General features: G+C 45.8%; 1 protein-coding gene across 7 annotated transcripts; it reads left to right on the top strand.

Moving 5' to 3' along the window:
• The first annotated feature begins 432 nt into the window (after positions 1–432).
• LOC309540052 (collectin-12-like) lies at positions 433–18152 on the top strand. Of its 7 annotated transcripts, none has more exons than XR_014223040.1 (10): positions 433–599; positions 1057–1135; positions 1238–1301; positions 2074–2132; positions 3074–3193; positions 4870–4971; positions 5795–5881; positions 7739–7890; positions 11430–11533; positions 17792–18152. XR_014223040.1 is itself a non-coding variant. In XM_082236653.1 (10 exons), the coding sequence occupies exons 3-10, from the start codon at positions 1274–1276 to the stop codon at positions 17949–17951; spliced, it is 927 nt and encodes a 308-aa protein (XP_082092779.1). In that variant the 5' UTR covers positions 438–599; positions 1057–1135; positions 1238–1273; the 3' UTR covers positions 17952–18152. The 7 variants fall into 7 exon arrangements, 6 of the variants coding, with proteins under 6 accessions (XP_082092779.1, XP_082092777.1, XP_082092780.1 ...); XM_082236653.1 differs by having other exon boundaries at positions 438–599; positions 1959–2132; XM_082236651.1 differs by having other exon boundaries at positions 438–599; positions 1959–2132; positions 11427–11533.
• The last annotated feature ends 732 nt before the right edge of the window (positions 18153–18884 follow it).

Below are 18884 nucleotides of genomic sequence, written 5' to 3'. Positions count from 1 at the left end.
GACATCTGAAGGCAACCCTGTTTAGGGAAGTTTTTTATATTTAATGCTGTATTGTTTTTAACCCTCCATTGGAAGCCGCCCAAAGTGGCTGGGGAAACTCAGCCAGATAAACGGGGTATAAATAATAAATTTTATTATTATTCTGGGTGGAACTGCTGGATTTGAATAGCTGCGAGATAACAGTCCATGTTCCAAATTTAGTCTCAGAAGAAGAAAAATACAACAATTTGAGGGATGGGATGCTCATCCACTTAACTGAAGAAGTTCCCCAGAAGTCATTTAGCCCTGCGGTTAAAGGGGACAGAACACGATTGTCATTTGCAGAATTCCAAAGATACTCGTGAAGGTCACTTTTGTGCATGAGAGTACTACGGAAGTGGAGTAAGCAATAACTAAACTAGATATTTTCCTGGACTTCTGCTATATGTGGAATGCTGATTGGCTGCCTGCCAGTCCCAATCAGGGAAGAGCAGAAGCTGAATGGGAACTCTGGAATGTTCTGCATCAAAGCGGAAGGTGGTTGGAACCGTTGAAGGAAGGAACATCGGCAGGAAGAAGCTGAGGCAGAGAGAAGATAAAGGACTCCGGGAGGCACCACGGTATCCAAAAGGGGAAAGGGGATAAGTCGCTTGTAGTCTGCTGCCTTTTTCTAAGGCCATTGGTTGTCTTGCCCCATGTGCTCTTTAGCCCAACTGGCAACAGCTGCCCATGATCTCTGGAAAGAGAGGTCTTTCTAAGGCTTCCTGCTGGAGATCCTTCTGATGGGAAATACTGTGGATTGAACTGTAGCCTTTTGCATGAAGTATGTCACTAAGCTAGAATTCAGAAGGCCCCAGCTGCCCCTTTACAGTGAGAGAAAGGCAGTCTGCTTCTCTCCCACTGTATATCCAGGGAATAGGAGATTCCATGTCTATAAATGAAGTGAGGACAGGATGCCAGAGAGCTTTTCATGTCTACTCCCTTGTATAATGAAGAGCTTGATATGACTGCTCTGTAAACGGTAGGTTTGTCTCAAGACATTATTTTAACAGCCTAATCCATTAAATGGTCACTAAGAAGAACTCCAGGATGAGACCCCACTCAAAATGAGGAGATAAGATGGCAGCTAAGAATAAGGTCCTGTCAACAAAAAGAGGTGAGCTTCTGCAGACTGCTACTCTGATTTGGTTTTTGAGCACTAAATTCTCTCATAGAAGTTGTGCTAACTGTCTACTCCTTTATATGGTTCTGAACGCAGGATGACATAAGGCACCAGTCCAAATGAGCAGTTAAAATGGTGAGAGGCCTGACATTCACAGAACGTAAGTTGTTCCTACTTTTTCCTCTTCAGTGCAATGCAGGAAGGCAGAGTTCCTGTACCTCTTGGGAGGGAAACCTTGAGCCTTCCTTTCTGCAGAGTTTGGGGATCATATCTCAAGTGGCACAAAAATGGAACCTGGTATCTAAATGGTGGTGAAGACCACCCCCCACCCCCACCCTGGGAACATTTATGCCAAGTTTGGCACCAACGTTTCAAGAAATGGCAAAACCTATGTAAATCCCAATTCTGTCTTCCATGGAATTAGCTACCCCTCCCAGTTTGGTGTCATCTGCCAATTCCTTCAGCCAAGTTGTTTATAAAGTTGTTGAACTATCCCTTGCTTTTTCCTGTAGAACTAATTGCAGTCGTTAACAGTCGTCAACAGGTTTACCATACCCATTGAGTCAATCACCCATCTCCCAATACCCTTCTGAGAAATACCCAGGCCACCCTCCCACTATATATAAGGGTCTGGTGACTTCTCCTTAAGTGTATCTGAAGAAGTGTGCATGCACACGAAAGCTTATAGCCAGAACAAACTTAGTTGATCTCTAAGGTGCTACTGGAAGGAATTTTTTTGATTTTGACTATTGCAGACAGTGTATTTCGCTGATGTTCTAGTAAATTACATACTATGTGACCCAACACCACAATGCAGCTTCAAGAACCAGTGTGGCTTCCAGATCCAATGCCGCTTCCAGATCCAATGTGGCTTCCAGATCCAATGTGGCTTCCAGATCTAATGTGGCTTCCAGATCCAATGTCTCTTCCAGATCTAATGTGGCATCCAGGTCAATACTAAAACGCAGACGAAAACCACCTCCTAGAAAGGGTATGTATGCATCACACATAGAACTGGTTCATAGGCTAGTCGAGGAACACACTGGAAAGGAAAGGTGGGAGAGCAACAGGAGGCATATGTGGCCAGTCATGGTGGGCAGGCCTGGAGAAAAAGCCAGCCGTGCTCTGTCACTCCAACAGGCTCCTTTAGCCAAGCAAACTAGTTCTATGCCAGCCTCGGGCTGTGTTCTCCACTGATCCACAATGTGGTAAGCATTTACCTCTACAGCACTGCTCCTCACCCAGGTGAGGAGCCAAACCTTTAAATAAGCATGCAACAAAGAGAATCTCAAGCCAGACATCCTGTAGGGACCTCGTTTATTAAAGCTATTTCGCAACAGGACAGCCTTCGCTCTACTGGGAGGGAGGCAGGAGAAGTGTGCTCTGTTGATCCTCATTGATCTCGCACTGCGTTTCACTACCATCAACTATGGTATTCTTCCAGAGGGACTGACTGAGCTGGGATTGGGCGACACTGCTATGCAATGGTTTTAGTCCTGCTTGGGTCACTGTGCTTGGGGAGTTCTGTTCAGCACCATGGAGCCTTCAGCGCAGGGTTCCTCAAAGTTCAGTTTCATCCCCCATGCAGAGTATGGTCATCCAGATTTTGGAGTGTGCTATGAGAAATGCTGATGACACACAGCTCTATCTCCCCTTTAAATTTGCAGGTATGGCAATTGACATACTAGACCGATGCCTGGCCTCAGTAATGGACTGGATGAGAGCCAATAAACGGAAGTTTAATCCAGACAAGACTGAGGTGCAGTCAGTGGGTGGTTCCCTAGTCAAGATGGGTGGGATATGGCCTGTTCTGGATGGGGTTAGACTCCCTCTGAAGGAGTACTTCTGGATCCATTACTGTCACTTGAAATGAAAAAGCAAAAAAGTTAGCCATGGTACTTAAGCAGATTTTCTTTCTTTTTGTCCATCAAGGAAAACTCGCTGCTGTTTTGCATGAGATAAAAGAGTTCTTTGTCTCTTCCATTGGTACATTTATTGTAGTGATGCTGTGCCTCGTCCTGTTTTTTGCTGCATTTGGAGCAGTTAGTCTGTGTAAGTCTCGGCTGTGTAAGCCTTTAGCATTATCCTGGTTGGCTTTACATCAGTATGAAGAATACTTTCAAAAGGGTCACCATAATCCAACCACAGCTAAGCCCTTTCACCTCCCATTGATTCCAGTGTGTAAGGTAAGGATGTGGCTAAATCTCACCCATTCAAATAAATGCCTGTTTCTTGCCCCTCAATATTTTTCTTGCCCCTCAATATTTTTTTTATATATATATAAATTTTTATTGGTTTTTTAACACATAATTAACACATACAGAACACAATACAATGACAAACAAACACAGAAACATGTAAAATTTCAAAACCTTCTTTTCATAAACCCTGTTTCTCCGACTTCCCCATACCTTCCCTTTCTGCATCCCTGTTATCAAATTTCTTTCAGCAAATCCTTACTTCAAAATTTAACTGATTGACCTTTTACCCCTCTTGTCTTTACCAAATCAATGCAGCGGTAACCTCTTAATTTCCTAGCCTTGGCGTTTTAGCATTCATTTATTTTATAATAGTTCTTAAGATAGACTTTGAATTTCTTCCAGTCTTCCTCCACTGTCTCTTTTCCTTGGTCTCGGATTCTGCCGGTCATCTCAGCTAGTCCCATGTAGTCGATCACCTTCATCTGCCATTCTTCCAGTGTGGGTAGTTCTTGTGTCTTCCAATACTTTGCTATAAGGACTCTTGCTGCTGTCTTTCTTTAACACCAATTGGCCAACCACACCCAGGAGAAAAACCTCTGGTTTCTTAAGAAAGGTATACTTAAATACCTTTTTCATTTCATTATAAATCATCTTGCCCCTCAATAACTGCTTAGCTGCTCCAGAGGCCAACATTATGAAGCAACCTGTGCAGTCACTTGTCCTACTTGCAACTCCCTGCTCGTCTTTCTTCTTATCTTTGCATGCTGGGTAAGAGCTTGCTTCTCTTAAAGAGACTGTCACAGGTTCTGCAGGATATCTCACGGGCAAACAAAAGAGGTCTTCAAGTCATCTAGGAAGCCATCCTCCGTCTCTGACCTTCTCCCTAGCCCTAGATGAGTAGAAGTTGTCAAAGGACAGGGAAATCATATTGATTTCTGAGCACAATCAGATGTTTGTGTGTGTCTCCTTTTAAAAGTCTAAGCCCTTCATGTGTTACTTATTCATTTGTGGGATGAATTTAAGGTTCTGGTATTGACCTAGGAAGTCTTCACTGACTTGGATCCCAAGGGTCTGAAGGACACATTGTCTTGTACAACCTGCTCAGGTCCCTAGATCTTGGACATAGGAGTGGATTGTCTCATTGTCCCACTGTCCATTAGGTGGCATGACAGAAAAGAGACTGGATATGGCCCTAACTCTGAGCTTTTACTTTATCTCATTTATTTAATGTTGTTACGAGATGTTGTAACCTGGCCTTTATTTATCCACATTGATTTTATTCAATTTATAGACCACCCTTCACAGGGTGATCTACAGGTTTCATTTTAATGCAGTTTTATTACTGGAATGTTACCCACTCTGCTGCCTGATGCTTCATTAAACACTTTTGCTTTGAGATGGGAAGAGCCTTAAAAAATTGCTAACACACGGGGAGCCTTGATTCCAAATCAGCCGCAGCAATTCTGGGGTGGGGGTACCGTCGCATCAGCTGACACACCATTTCTTTCCCTTCTAACTCTTCCATAGATATTCATAAACGGGATCACAAAACACCTGAAATAGATTTAGCAATGAAAATGATCAGGGACTTCATGGTCAAAGAGAAACCATCCCTCCAAGGAAGGAATGGTAAGGAAGGTGTCATAGTCTATACACTTAGGGCCACTCCTTGCCCCTGCTCCAGCAGAGGGTATAGCCCCATAGAAGAGCTTCTTTGCTTTCCACCTGGCCAAACCCACCCAGCCCCACTGAAGAGGCTTCTCATGAGGCTGGAGGAACATTGCCCGTCTGTGGGGCATGGAGGCCGCTCCCCACAAGGCCCTTTCCAACTGGCCATGGGGCAGGGCCCACACTCACCAGCCCCACTGAAGAGGCTTCTCATGAGGCTGGAGGAACATTGCCTGACTGTGGGGCATGAAGGCCACTCCCTGCAAGGCCCTTTCCATCTGGCCTAGGGGGCGAGGCCCACACTCACCAGCCCCACTGAAGAGGCTCCTCATGAGGCCAGAGGAACACTGCCCGACTGTGGGGCGAGGGGGCCGCTCCCTGCAAGGCCTTTCCACCTGGCCTAGGGGGCTGGGCCCACACTCACCAGCCCTACTATGTTAAATATGTATTCTGTAGTTGACCTCCTTTGTAATGTTTTATTTTGAAATCTTTAAGATAATATTTCAGTTTTCTGCTATGTTGCTTTGACTGTATACTCTATATTTGACTTTCTTCAGATTGTTTTATTTATGTTTTATTGATTTAATATGCTGTAAACCGCTTGAGATTTTTCTTAAAAATACAAAGCGTTATGGAGGGGGGAGGGTCAGATCAATGCTCAGCAGATTACAGACCACCCTGAATGCTAGAATGTGGCCAGTCACAAGTTATAGGGAAACAGCCTTTTTATAGAGTTGAACAGCTGTTTGAGATTTCACTGACCTGAATTATCCAAACCTTTCAGATTCTGAAATACTTGATGAAGCTGGGAAGTTAGCAGGTGAATTGCTTATATGGGCAGACAGAGCAAATGAAGTCCAGTCCGCAATCAGTAAGTTATTCTTAAGATGGTGATGCTAAGAAATCAGAGGATAGGGGGACCCATGTACTGAAAGCCCCTCATCTGCACAGCTGTTGAAGGTATAAAGGTCCCACCATCCTCTAGAATCTATCAATTCCACTTTGAGAAAAAGACCAAGCAACTCGAGGGAGAAATTTGGATTAGAGTTTTGTGACTTTGGATTTTTGTGGCTGTGTGAATTGATAAACTCCTCCTTGAATGGATTCCTAATTGGTGGCGGAAGTTGGCTGAATTCTGGGAGTTTGGGATATGAAGACTGAAGTGCCTCACCCTCCATATGAGGTGAACAGGGACCCCTCCAATGCTTAGACCTCGGGTCATTGTGCCTCAAATTGGGATTTGCTCATTATCACCCAACCACTGTGACTCTACCCTGCCAACCATTGTCAGCACGGCAAATGAGGAATTTGCTGGACCTTACACATTTGACACCGACACAGGTGGCACTGTGGGTTAAACCACAGAACCTAGGGCTTGCCGATTAGAAGGTCGGCGGTTCGAATCCCCGCGGCGGCGTGAGTTGCCGTTGTTCAGTCCCTGCTCCTGCCAACCTGGCAGTTCAAAAGCACGTCAAAGTGCAAGTAGATAAATAGGTACCGCTCCGGCGGAAAGGTAAACAGCGTTTCCGTGCGCTGCTCTGGTTCACCAGAAGCAGCTTTGTCCTGCTGGCCACATGACCTGGAAGTTGTATGCCAGGTCCCTCGGCCATTAAAGCGAGATGAGCGCCGCAACCCCAGAGTTGGCCACGACTGGACCTAATGGTCAGGGGTCCCTTTACCTTTATCTTTACACTCTTGACAGAGTGAGTTCCAGCGGATATCAATGTAGCTGAAATCTCCCATGACTACTATATCTCTCCTATAGCAGACACCCACAGTAATGTCTCTGTGAAAGAAACAGGATACCTTTCTGTTACTGTTCCACTGTTTGTTAAGACTGGGAGAATTCAAAGAGGTATCAGAGAATAAGTTTAGGAGTTAGAAGAGTGTTTCGCAAACTTGGGTCCCCAGCTGTTGTTGGACTACAACTCCCATCATCCCTAGCTAGCAGGACCAGTGGTCAGGGATGATGGGAACTGTAGTTTGAAAACAGCTGGAGACCCAAGTTTGGGAAACACTGAGAAGATCGCTGCATCCCATTGAATTGGAGCTCTCTCTCAATGTGTTTTTTTCTCACCTGGGATATACCTGGTCCTGAATGCCCTATAGTGAAGCACTTCTGACAGGCTATTTCTGGGGAGGGGAGGTTGTCAAGGCTATGCTGAATGATTACATAGGTTACAAGAAAAATGCCACCTTTAAAAACGAGGTGGGGGGGAGAGTTGCTTAGAGCAAGGTGTTCTGGGAACAAGAAAGGGGAAAGAGGTAGAATTCAATGTGGCTGGAGGAGGCTGCACTGACATGCAAGAATCTCATCTGAAGTATCTTGTCTAAATATGTGTCAAATAAACGACACTCACCTCCACTATTCCTCAATTTTCTCAGTGGAAACACAACCCTGGGCAAGCAACTGGAACCTCCCAGAATCTTGCAACTGCTCAGGCAGAGATTGGGGGTGCTGCACAATCTTCATAGGATTACCAATCTGTTGATGAATGGAAACAGTGGAACAAGGAAGGAAATGGAGTACAAATGACCTGGCTAAATGTTGTCCTTTATTAGAACCTTTCAGAGTCGCTACCATGTCTTTTGCTGGATTGTAATGAAATATCAGTATGTAATTCATAATGACTTTATGGGGGGGGCAGGTTCTGTTAGACCTTCAGCCCAGCTCCTGCTAAATCTGCTTTTCTGCCCCCACCTTCCCACTTTCTGGCTTGGTTCAAAGATGACCTCACATCAAATCATCGTCAAAAGTGGCAGCCATACAAAGAGGCTCTCTATTTATTTGATGATGGACTAGTATACTGGCATGATGCAGAAAGGCTTTGTGAGAATAAAAAATCCAAACTGATTATTATTCAAAACGACAAAGAGGAGGTAAGCTAGCTGAACACTGTATATAGAAATGGCATGAATAATCCTTTGCAATTTGATGGTTTTAAGCCTTCCTGGGCGAGATACTTTGGCCATAGCTGCACCATACATTTAAAGCATGATTGTACCACTTTACGGTCATGGCATCCCCCAAAGGATCCTGGGAAGTTTGTTAAAGATGCTGAGAGCTTTTTAGCAGACCTCCTATTCCTCTCACAGTGTTACAATTCCCAGAGTTCTGTGGATAGATAACCCACTTTGGAATCTGAGGGGGGAAGGGATTGTGGGAAACACCAGGGGGGCGATGATGCAAAGCCCCCGCACTTGAAACCTCTCTGGGCATCTTCCCTCTAGAGAACAGCACAGGACATTCTGTAACTCTTCAGCCCCAGTGCACAGCAGCAGCACATATCCCAAGATATGTGAACACTCAAACAGGCTTGTTTATACATTTTTGTCTACTTAAAGAAGAAGCCATGGTCCGATCGGAAAAATACAAATATTTATGATACAAAACTATAAAAATAAAGAAAAATTAAGTTTGCAAAACAATAATTACCATGTGCTTAGGGTAGATCAACATGTCAGTTCCACTTATCCCCAGTGTAAATATGGCATATCGGCAAAAGTCAGAAATTGAAAGATAACTATAGCACGTACACGAAAATCGATTTCTGATTTGAAATCAGCATTGAAAGAACATATAAGAACAGTTGAAAAATCTCATGCAGCAGAAAATGGAAAACAAATTGTTCCCCAGTATACTGTGTATCCCAAGGGAATACATTTTTTTGCATACCTCCAACTGTACATAGATATACATGTCATTTTCAGTGCTATACATGTCATGTTCAATGCTATACGTCACTTACATTTATGCTCATATTGTAATACTTTGGCTATGTGTTTAATAAAATATTGAATTATTGCATTGTGAAAAACAAAGATTATGGTGAAAAGTGAAAAACATGAATTGCAAAAAAACTAGAGCTTACAGAACAAAACCAACTTCAGATATGAAATCAGCATGTCGAAATTAGGTTAGAACAACTGCAGGTGTCAATGCAACAAAAAATTTGTTTCCCAGTGAACTGCTTATTTCCTTGACATCTGACAGGAGGCCATTCCTCAGGGCAGGTGCCACTACCAAGAAGGCCCTCTGCCTGGTTCCCTGTAGCTTAGCTTCTCACAGTGAGGGAACCGCCAGAAGGCCCTCGCCACTGGACTTCGGTGTCCGGGGTGAACAATGGGGGTGGAAACGCTCCTTCAGGTATACAGGACCAAGGCCATTTAGGGCTTTAAGGTCAGCACCAACACTCTGAATTGTGCTCGGAAACATACTGGGAGCCAATGCAGATCTTTCAGGACTGGTGTTATATGGTCTCGGCAGCCACTCCCAGTCACCAGTCCAGCTGCCGCGTTCTGGATTAATTGCAGTCTCTGAGTCCCTTCAAAGGTAGCCCTGTGTAGAGCACATTGCTGTAGTCCAAGCAGGAGATAACTAGAAAATGCACCACTCTGGCGAGACAGTCCGCGGGCAGTTAGGGTCTCAGCCGGATTACCAAATGGAGCTGGGAGACAGCTGCCCTGGACACAGAATTAACCTGTGCCTCCATGGACAGCTGTGAGTCCAAAATGACTCCCAGGCTGCACACCTGGTCCTTCAGGGGCACAGTTACCCCATTCAGGACCAGGGAGCCCTCTACACCAACCCGCCCCTTTCCCCCAAGAACAGTACTTCTGTTTGTCAGGATGCAGCCTCAATCCATTAACCACCATCCATCCTCCAACCCTCTCCAGACACTCACACAGGACCTTCACTGCCCTCACTGGTATTGATTTAAAAGAGAGGTAGAGCTGGGTATCATCCGCATACTGATGAACACCCAGCCCAAACCCCCGATGATCTCTCCCAGCAGTTTCATGTAGATGTTAAAAAGCATGGGGGAGAGGTCGGAACCCTGAGGCACCCCACAAGTGAGAGCCCAGGGGTCTGAACACTCATCCCCCAACACCACTTTCTGGACACGCCCCAGGAGGAAGGAGCGGAAACACTGTATAACAGTGCCCCCAGCTCCCAGCCCCTCTAGACGGTCCAGAAGGACGTTATGGTCGATGGTGTCAAAAGCTGCTCTGAGAGATCCAGCAGAACTAGGAAACAGCTCTCACCTTTGTCCCTAGCCCGCCGGATATCATCGACCAGCACGACCAAGGCAGTTTCAGTCGAGGCCTGAATCCCGACTGAAAGGGATCCAAATCATCCGCATTCTCCAGGCGTGGATTGTTGTTCAGCAGCAATCCGCTCAATCACCTTGCCCAAGACTGGAAGATTTGAGACTGGGCCATAGTTGGCCATATTGACAGCATCTAAAGATGGTTTTAAGAAGCGGTTTAAAGACCGCCTCTTTCAGTGGGCCTTGGAAGGCTCCCTCACAGAGGGAAGCATTCACCACCCCACAGCGCCCAACACCCCACCCTTCCCAGTTTGCTTTTATCAGCCAGGATGGACAAGAATCAGGAAGACAGGTGGCTAGTTTCACTCATCCAAGCAGCCTGTCCACATCATCGGAGGTAACAGATTGGAATTGATCTCATATAACATGACTAGACAGGACTCCAGCACTCTCCTGCCTCGGCCCTACTCCCACAGTGCAATCTACCTCCTTCCGAATCTGAGCAACTTTATCTGCAAAAAATCTTTGAAAAAGCATTGCATGAGATCTTGGGGTCCCTACCAGGCCCTGATGATAAAGGTAGTTCTGATAGATTGCGAACCACTTGAAAGAGTCTCCTGCCACTGTTTTCTGCAGATGCAATAGAGGGGGCGAAGAAGGTCCTCTTCACCGTCACCATTGCCACTTGGCAGGCTTGAAATTGAGCTCTGACCTGTGTCCAGTCCGATTCAGAATGAGTTTTCTGCCACCGGCGCTCTAGCAGTCTCAATGATTGTTTTATCGTCCTCAGCTCCAGGGAAAACCATGAGGCTGTCCAGGCTTCATGCAATCAGAGAGGGAAATTTGGAGCCAGACAGTCAATAGCCCTGGTTAACTCTGCATTCCAACAAGTCACCAGGGAATCAGCTGAAAGCCATCAGCATGGGATAAAACATCCCCTAGCACTCTCTGGAAACCATTTGGATCCATTAAGTGGCAGGGGCAGACCATCCGAATCAGTCCCATCTCCCTGCAGAGGAGAAGGGTCACGGAGAAGTCCAGTTGCACCAGGAAGTGATCTGACCATGACACTTCTTTTGTCTCACTTTTACTCAGTGTCAGATCACCATCATCCATAGAGGTGAACACCAGGTCTAAGGCATGTCCACGGCTATGAGTTGGGCCAAACTTATTTAGGGACAGCCCCATGGAGGCCATGCATTCCACAAAGTCCCAAGAGGCCCCTTGTAATTTTGTGTCGGCATGGATGTTAAAATCCCCTAGGTATGATACTTCACAGTGCAGATGAGGCCACAGTCTGGGGGTGACCTGAGGGGGGATTCTGGCCTCTTATTCCCGGGAAAGACTTTCTGATTGTGCTTTTAGCAGGAGTTCCTGGAAAATGCAATTAAAAACGAACAACATGACTTCTGGATTGGGCTATATTATATGGGAAGATGGAAATGGATAGATGAAACTGCCCTTCTCCGAGGGTGAGTCTGGAAGCAACCTTTCTCTGTTTATTACATTGTAGAAATTTTGTTAAGAATTCATGTTTCTTTCTTCATTGAAAGCTCTTCCTGTCCTTTGCCTGCATCTAGAACCCAGCACAGTATTTTATTTCCATTGCATTTTATGTTCCATGTCAGAAAGGCGGTTTTGTAGGGAGGAAGCAATATTATATTGTCCAGCTTCATCAGAAGTGGTAATGCTGCATAGTTTGACGGGGCTTGATAGTAGTTTCATGCTCAACAATGAAGGGCTTCTACACTGAGACAAGAAATCACCCAACATGGCAGGGGCTGGTCCAGTAGGGCGAATGTGCCTCACCAACCTCAGTCTGTCCTCAGCCTTCTTATACCTACAACCAATCTTGGGTGGAGCTGAGGTGGTTCTTCCTGTTGTTGGCTCCACATATGGTTAGTCTCCTTGCCTTCCACTCTGCCACTACTTATGGGCACCAGCCACCTAGGACTCCACATAGCCAAATGCCCCTTCACCCATGCCTTCTCTCCACCCTCACCATGTACATGGACACTGTAGTCCTTCAAATCACCCCGTTGTTGTTGTTGTTGTTGTTGTTCTTCTTCTTCTTCTTCTTCTTCTTCTTCTTCTTCTTCTTCCTCTTCCTCTTCCTCTTCTTCTTCTTCTTCTTCTTCTTTAGCAGTCACTTGTAGCTGATAATATTGTCTTAACACTGAGTCCGTAAGTCACTATGGAGGCCAATTCTGGAAACACACATCCTTCCACAGTGGGGACATTGGTTTCCAGGCAGGAGTTGATCACGGTGAGGGTATGCCAAACATGTCTTCCTCTTAGCACATTTCTCCCTTTTGTCCTGAGTTTGAGTGTCTTCAAAGTCCGTGACACCTTTGGTAAAGGCTATTCTCCAACTGGAGTGCTCATGGGCCAGTGATTCCCAATTGTAGGTGTTTATACTACATTTTTTAAGATTTGCTTTGAGAGAGTTTCTAAACCTCTTTTGTTGACCACCGGCTTTACACTTTCCATTTTTAAGTTCAGAATAGAGTAGTTACTTTGGAAGACAATAATCAGGCATCCGAACAACAGGACCAGTCCATGACTAGTGCAGGGTGGCGACAGAATGTCCCCTTTGCCTCCCCCTCAGCTCTGCTCCCCACCATTCTTTAGAAGACCAAGCAATGCTTTTTCACCTCATCTTGTTAAACTATGATAGTTTGAGGAAGTCTACTGCTTCTTAAATATTTGCTAAAGTGTAGGAATGCAGGTACACAGGGCTTGCTTTGTTCCATAGTATCATTCAGTGGTTATTGTTGCTTTCCACCACCACTATCCCAGTTAATTACTAGCTCTGGCACTACAGAATAAAGAACCTACTTCTCTTTATCTTCTATTTAAAAAATAAATAAATTCAATGTTGTACACCGCTTTGAAATATTTCGCCATTTAGCATATATAAATACCTTTCTAAAAAAATACCTCCGCATGGGTTGCTGCTGTATTTTATCACCATTTCCTGAGTCTTTCTTAACTGCAGAATCCTATGTCCACTCAGAACTAATGAGTGTGGAGAAAGAGGATAGAGAAAAGGTTTTCTCCTATTGCGTGGCAATTCTCCCCCCCCCCCATTGTGAAATGACGACACTGGACACTGAACAGCCATTTTAGATCTGGTCCTAACCAATGTTGATGACCTGGTTAGTGGGGTAGAAGTGGAAGGATCATTAGGCGCGAGTGATCATGCTCTTCTGAAGTTTACTATACAGCGGAAAGGAGCAGCCAAACATACTAGGACTCAATTTCTTGACTTTAAGAAAGCCGACTTCATAAAACTTAGGGAAGTGCTGGGTGAGATCCCATGGACAACAATACTAAAAGGAAAGGGAGTTCATGATGGCTGGGAGTTTGTTAAGAGGGAGATACTAAAAGCACAACGTCAGGCAATACCAATGAGACGGAAACATGGAAGGTGCCTAAAGAAGCCAGGGTGGCTATCTAAAGAACTTTTAACTGAATTAAGATTAAAAAAGGATGTGTACAAAAAATGGAAAAGGGGGGAAACCACCAAAGAGGAATTCAAACAAATAGCCAGCACGTGTAGACACAAAGTCAGAAAAGCTAAAGCACAGAATGAACTCAGGCTTGCTAGAGAGGTTAAAAGCAACAAAAAAGGCTTTTATGGGTATGTTCGTAGCAAAAGGAAGAACAAAGAAACAATGGGATCACTCAGAGGAGAAGATGGTGAAATGCAAACAGGGGACACAGAAAGGGCTGAACTACTCAATGCCTTCTTTGCCTCAGTCTTCTCCGATAAAGAAAACAATGCCCGACCTGAAGAATTTGGAGCAAACAATTCAGCAAAGGAAACACAGCCCAGAATAACTAAGGAGATAGTACAAGAATATTTGGCTAGTTTAGATGTATTCAAGTCTCCAGGGCCAGATGAACTGCATCCAAGAGTAGTAAAAGAACTGGCAGATGTGATCTCAGAACCACTGGCAGTCATCTTTGAGAATTCCTGGAGAACAGGCGAAGTCCCGGCAGACTGGAGGAGGGCAAATGTTGTCCCTATTTTCAAAAAGGGGAAAAGAGAGGACCCAAATAATTACCGCCCAGTCAGTCTGACATCAATACCAGGGAAGATTCTGGAGCAGATCATTAAGCAAACAGTCTGTGAGCACCTAGAAAGGAATGCTGTGATCACCAATAGTCAGCATGGATTTCTGAAAAATAAGTCATGTCAGACTAACCTGATCTCGTTTTTTGACAGAATTACAAGCCTGGTAGATGAAGGGAACGCAGTGGATGTAGCCTACCTTGATTTCAGCAAGGCATTTGACAAGGTGCCCCATGATATTCTTGTAAAGAAGCTGGTAAAATGCGGTCTTGACTATGCTACCACTCAGTGGATTTGTAACTGGCTGACTGACCGAACCCAAAGGGTGCTCATCAATGGTTCCTCTTCATCCTGGAGAAGAGTGACTAGTGGGGTGCCACAGGGTTCTGTCTTGGGCCCGGTCTTATTCAACATCTTTATCAACGACTTGGATGATGGACTCAAGGGCATCCTGATCAAATTTGCAGATGACACCAAACTGGGAGGGGTGGCTAACACCCCAGAGGACAGGATCACACTTCAAAACGACCTTGACAGATTAGAGAACTGGGCAAAAATAAACAAGATGAATTTTAACAGGGAGAAATGTAAAGTATTGCACTTGGGCAAAAAAAATGAGAGGCACAAATACAAGATGGGTGACACCTGGCTTGAGAGCAGTACATGTGAAAAGGATCTAGGAGTCTTGGTTGACCACAAACTTGACATGAGCCAACAGTGTGACGCGGCAGCTAAAAAAGCCAATGCAATTCTGGGCTGCATCAATAGGAGTATAGCATCTAGATCAAGGGAAGTAATAGTGCCACTGTATTCTGCTCTGGTCAGACCTCACCTGGAGTACTGTGTCCAGTTCTGGGCACCACAGTTCAAGAAGGACACTGACAAACTGGAACGTGTCCAGAGGAGGGCAACCAAAATGATCAAAGGCCTGGAAACGATGCCTTATGAGGAACGACTAAGGGAGCTGGGCATGTTTAGCCTGGAGAAGAGGAGGTTAAGGGGTGATATGATAGCCATGTTCAAATATATAAAAGGATGTCACATAGAGGAGGGAGAAAGGTTGTTTTCTGCTGCTCCAGAGAAGCGGACACGGAGCAATGGATCCAAACTACAAGAAAGAAGATTCCACCTAAACATTAGGAAGAACTTCCTGACAGTAAGAGCTGTTCGACAGTGGAATTTGCTGCCAAGGAGTGTGGTGGAGTCTCCTACTTTGGAGGTCTTTAAGCAGAGGCTTGACAACCATATGTCAGGAGTGCTCTGATGGTGTTTCCTGCTTGGCAGGGGGTTGGACTCGATGGCCCTTGTGGTCTCTTCCAACTCTATGATTCTATGATTCTATGATTCTATGATTCTAATATTTTAGGTTAATGGGCATAAAAAGGCCACAACTTTATTGATTACAGAATTGAAAGGTATTGGCTTTAGGCATTGGCTCCTATCGACTACCCGACATGGTGACCGGGAGGGTTGTCCACAAACCGTGGGGGGTCCTGCTGAAGTATGCCAACTAGGATCCCACGGGTGTCACCACTCAGGGGCGTGCCGGAGGCCCTTACCTCCCTAGGGTTTGGACAAGGCAACGCCCCCCGGAGTCCTCTACCGGACTACCCCTTTATTTGGGGGAAGGTGATGGCGCTTCCTTCCCCCCCTCTCATTTGCATAACAATTCCCCCTGCCAATGCCTAACCGCCACTCGAGCGAAGCTCGCCGCCAATACCTTTAAGCCTGTAACCAATCCCTAATCCCTGCAATGATGTCTCCCAACCAAATGTCGTTTCCCGCATTTGAAAGATGCACGCCATCCCGTCTGTAGAGGGCCTCGTTGCTGTACTGGATGCTTGGGTGGCCAATGACGCACCCCCCCACAGCCGCCACTCTACGCTGCACAGCCTGCTCCAAAACCTTTTGTGCTTTGTTGACCCCAACCGGGCTCACACAATCTCTCCACATCCTCCTTTCAAGCAACGAGGACCGCAGAATTGTAATGCTTGGGAAAGCCGCCATCAATTCAGCCAGATCGTCAAATATATTCCATCTCAAGTCAATAGCTTTGCGGTATGCCAAGTCGTTTTCCCCCAACTGAATAACCAAGGCATCCGGGGGGCCGTCAACGGCAGCTCTCGCCATCACCACTGGCTTGAATTCCCTCCAGCACATCCCTCTTCTCGACATCCACGTCAGCTCAACATTGGCAGGCAAGTTTAAGTTAGGCCCCAGCCCGGTAGTCTTGGCTCGAACATTGGCCCAATGGACAATACTGTGGCCCACCAACCAGATGTGTATCTTTTGTAATTCTGAAAGGAAATAAATAGAAAGATCGAGGTCAGGTTTTGCCACCATCATCAATTACCTTCTTAAGTAAGCCCTGTATGCGTTAGACTTCCACTGGCCCAGATCCGCTGTCCGGGTGAAAAGAGGGCGGTCCCCGGGTGTGCCTGGCCTTAAATAGGCCAGGCCCCTCATACCTGGCCAGCTGATTGGCTGGCTGGCTCGGTGACACGCCCGGGGATTCCCTGCCCCCGCGCGTGTGTGGGTGGAGTTGGCCCGCAACACCATCTCCTCCGAGGCGGAAATGGCTCTCTCATAACACTAGAAGTCATCTTTTTGGAACAATCGAAGGGGACGTTGAATAAAAATAAGGGGGGGAAGGGAAGGGAAGGGAAGGGAAGGGAAGGGAAGGGAAGGGAAGGGAAGAGAAGAGAAGAGAAGAGAAGAGAAGAGAAGAGAAGAGAAGAGAAGAGAAGAGAAGAGAAGAGAAGTTTGGAAAACCATTCATATGTGTTTCATCTGTTATGTAATGACGCTTACTGCCAGGGTGGGCTCCGTTGTGGGTTGGCAACAAAGGTTACCAGGATCCGGCAATTGTGCTGGAGGTGAGAGGTTTTCCCAGGCTAGGGTGAACCCTTTTTGGCTTCACCCAGACCCAGGAAGTGGATTGCAGACTGCCTGCCTATTTGGCCCATGACAGGCAGGATGCAGCACCGGCTCCACCCCTGGGATGGATCAGACTGAGCCGGCAGTCTTAACTCTGGTCCGCTCCATGGAATTTTAATCTTTCTTTACTATGTTGTAGGATGTAGGTAGAAACAGGGCTTTTTTCAGGGGAAACTCGCAGGAACTCAGTTCTGGGACCTCTCAGGTGGGTTCCAGAACCTCTCAGGTGAGGTCTGGCACCTCTCAGGTAGGTGCAATTGCCATTCGAAGAGAAAGAGGGAGGCGTTCATGGTGAGTTCCGGCATCTTTTTTCTAGAAAAATAGCACTGGGTAGAAATATAGATACATAAAAGAATGCAAATTTGTGACTGCATCTTTTATTTGTTCACTTAAAAAATGTTAGTTTCCAGGGCGGGTGCTGGGTATATATATTTTTTTTTCTGAAAGGAGGTGGTAGGCCACATAGGTTTAGGAGCCTCTGCTTTAAAGCCTTCCAAGTTGGTGGCCATCACCACCTCCTGTGGAAGTGAGTTCCACAAGTTAACTCCATGCTGTGTGAAGAAGCCTTTTCTTTTGTCAGTCCAGCTTCATTGAATGCCCTGTAACCCGAAGTTCTGAGAGAGGGAGATCTCTTAATGCTGAAATAAAGTACACATCCCATGTGGATAATTTGGTTTTGACTGACTCATTGATTTGTGCTTCCTTTTCTTTTCAGTTACTGGGTAGTCGGCAAGCCAGATGACCTGCAAAATAAACGGGCTTGTGGAATAAAAGCAAAATGTACAACACCACTGCGATGTTGGGAGAACTTTCCCCGTCTTGATCAAAAAAGAAGCATATGTAAGAAGAAGCCTGATAAACGATGGTTTAATTAAAACTCTTCATGGACAATGAAACGACCCACCTTTAATAGAAGCCATGATCAATTATCCAGATTGTGGAATTAAGAGCATGGAAGAGATCAGGTCTTTGACACCAGCACTCAAAAGCCTTTTGTCAATCCTGCATCCTCAGGTGACCTGATTTTGCAACCTCAGATAATGGAAACTCCTGGAAAATAAAGCAAGGAGGACTCAGTCGTAGCCCACTTTCTGTTGCAATAATTAATCCAATACAGCCTTCCCCAACCAGGGGCCTTCTAGGTGCCATCAGCCCTAACCAACAGGTTGCGTTGGAGGGCACCAAGTGGAGGAAGATTGATTAAGTATACGTCCTAGAGGGGAACATTTTACCAGATTGGGGGGGGGGGACACACAACACTCCTGTCTTTAGGGATTACTCCCCCTATTGGGAACTGGAAGGGTCTTCGTGGCCTCTCTAGGTGGAGGAGCCATTTCACTTCCCCCAGACCAATCCTGCCTGCAGTCAGAGCAGTGGCGTCTCTCTCCTCTTTATTTCTGAGAGAATTGTTCTTCCTGTGAGTGTGTTAGTTTCATAGAATCAGAGAATCCTAGAGTTGGAAGAGACCACAAGGGCCATCGAGTCCAACCCCCTGCAAAGCAGGAAACACCATCAGAGCACTCCTGACATATGGCTGTCAAGCCTCTGCTTTACAGACCTCCAAAGAAGGAGACTCCACCACACTCCTTGGCAGCAAATCCCACTGTCAAACAGCTCTTACTGTCAGGAAGTTCTTCCTAATGTTTAGGTGGAATCTTCTTTCTTGTAGTTTGGATCCATTGCTCTGTGTCCGCTTCTCTGGAGCAGCAAAAAACAACCTTTCTCCCTCCTCTATGTGACATCCTTTTATATATTTGAACATGGCTATCATATCACCCCCTTAACCTCCTCTTCGCCAGGCTAAACAT

Source organism: Podarcis vaucheri, assembly GCF_965113315.1.
Source record: "Podarcis vaucheri genome assembly, chromosome: 9".
NCBI classification, from domain to species: domain Eukaryota; kingdom Metazoa; phylum Chordata; class Lepidosauria; order Squamata; family Lacertidae; genus Podarcis; species Podarcis vaucheri.
This window is presented reverse-complemented; position numbering and strand designations above follow the sequence as displayed.

What these genes read in the sequence shown, in the direction of transcription:
- LOC309540052 (XM_082236651.1), top strand. Translation starts at nt 1,274, where the DNA reads ATGGTGAGAGGCCTGACATTCACAGAAC. An exon ending in ATTTGGAGCAGTTAGTCTGT is followed by an intron (nt 3,194 to 4,869) that starts GTAAGTCTCGGC and finishes ACTCTTCCATAG; the next exon opens with ATATTCATAAACGGGATCAC. An exon ending in GAAACTGCCCTTCTCCGAGG is followed by an intron (nt 11,534 to 17,791) that starts GTGAGTCTGGAA and finishes TTTTCTTTTCAG; the next exon opens with TTACTGGGTAGTCGGCAAGC.